Consider the following 325-nt stretch of genomic DNA (forward strand, 5'->3'; position numbering starts at 1 on the left):
CCTGGGTGCCCCCAGCACCCATCCATGGGGTGTCCCCAGTGGGGACAGTGCCATGGAAGGGACAGACTCACCCCAGATGGCGATGCAGAGGACAGAGGCCACCAGCCCACGGAGAACACCCATCCTTGCTGCCCTGGCTCGCCCGGCAACGGCTCTCACCTTTAAGCCGGCGGCGGCAGCGAAACCCGTCGGAGCCAATGGAGAAGTTGGGGCCCTTCCCAGAGGAGGGAAGGAACTGGCGTCATGTGGTGCCCGGTGAGGTGTGCGGGGGGGCTGGGCACCCTGGGGTGCTCAGCGGGGAGAGCGTGTCTGGCTGGGTGCCCCC

General features: G+C 68.0%; 1 protein-coding gene across 1 annotated transcript in view; it reads right to left on the reverse strand.

The window, feature by feature from the left end:
- Nucleotides 1-123, reverse strand: part of LOC104496312 — a gene marked incomplete at its 3' end in the record, with an annotated part of 3837 nt that extends 3714 nt beyond the window's left edge. Inside the window, exon 1 of the mRNA XM_010139404.1 lies at nucleotides 72-123. Within this exon, the coding sequence (XP_010137706.1) occupies nucleotides 72-123 (52 nt within the window). The remainder of the gene's footprint in view (nucleotides 1-71) is intronic.
- Between the last annotated feature and the right edge of the window lie 202 nt (nucleotides 124-325).

The sequence above is a fragment of the Buceros rhinoceros genome, unplaced genomic scaffold (genome assembly GCF_000710305.1).
Source record: "Buceros rhinoceros silvestris isolate BGI_N320 unplaced genomic scaffold, ASM71030v1 scaffold21227, whole genome shotgun sequence".
Classification (NCBI taxonomy): Eukaryota; Metazoa; Chordata; class Aves; order Bucerotiformes; family Bucerotidae; genus Buceros; species Buceros rhinoceros.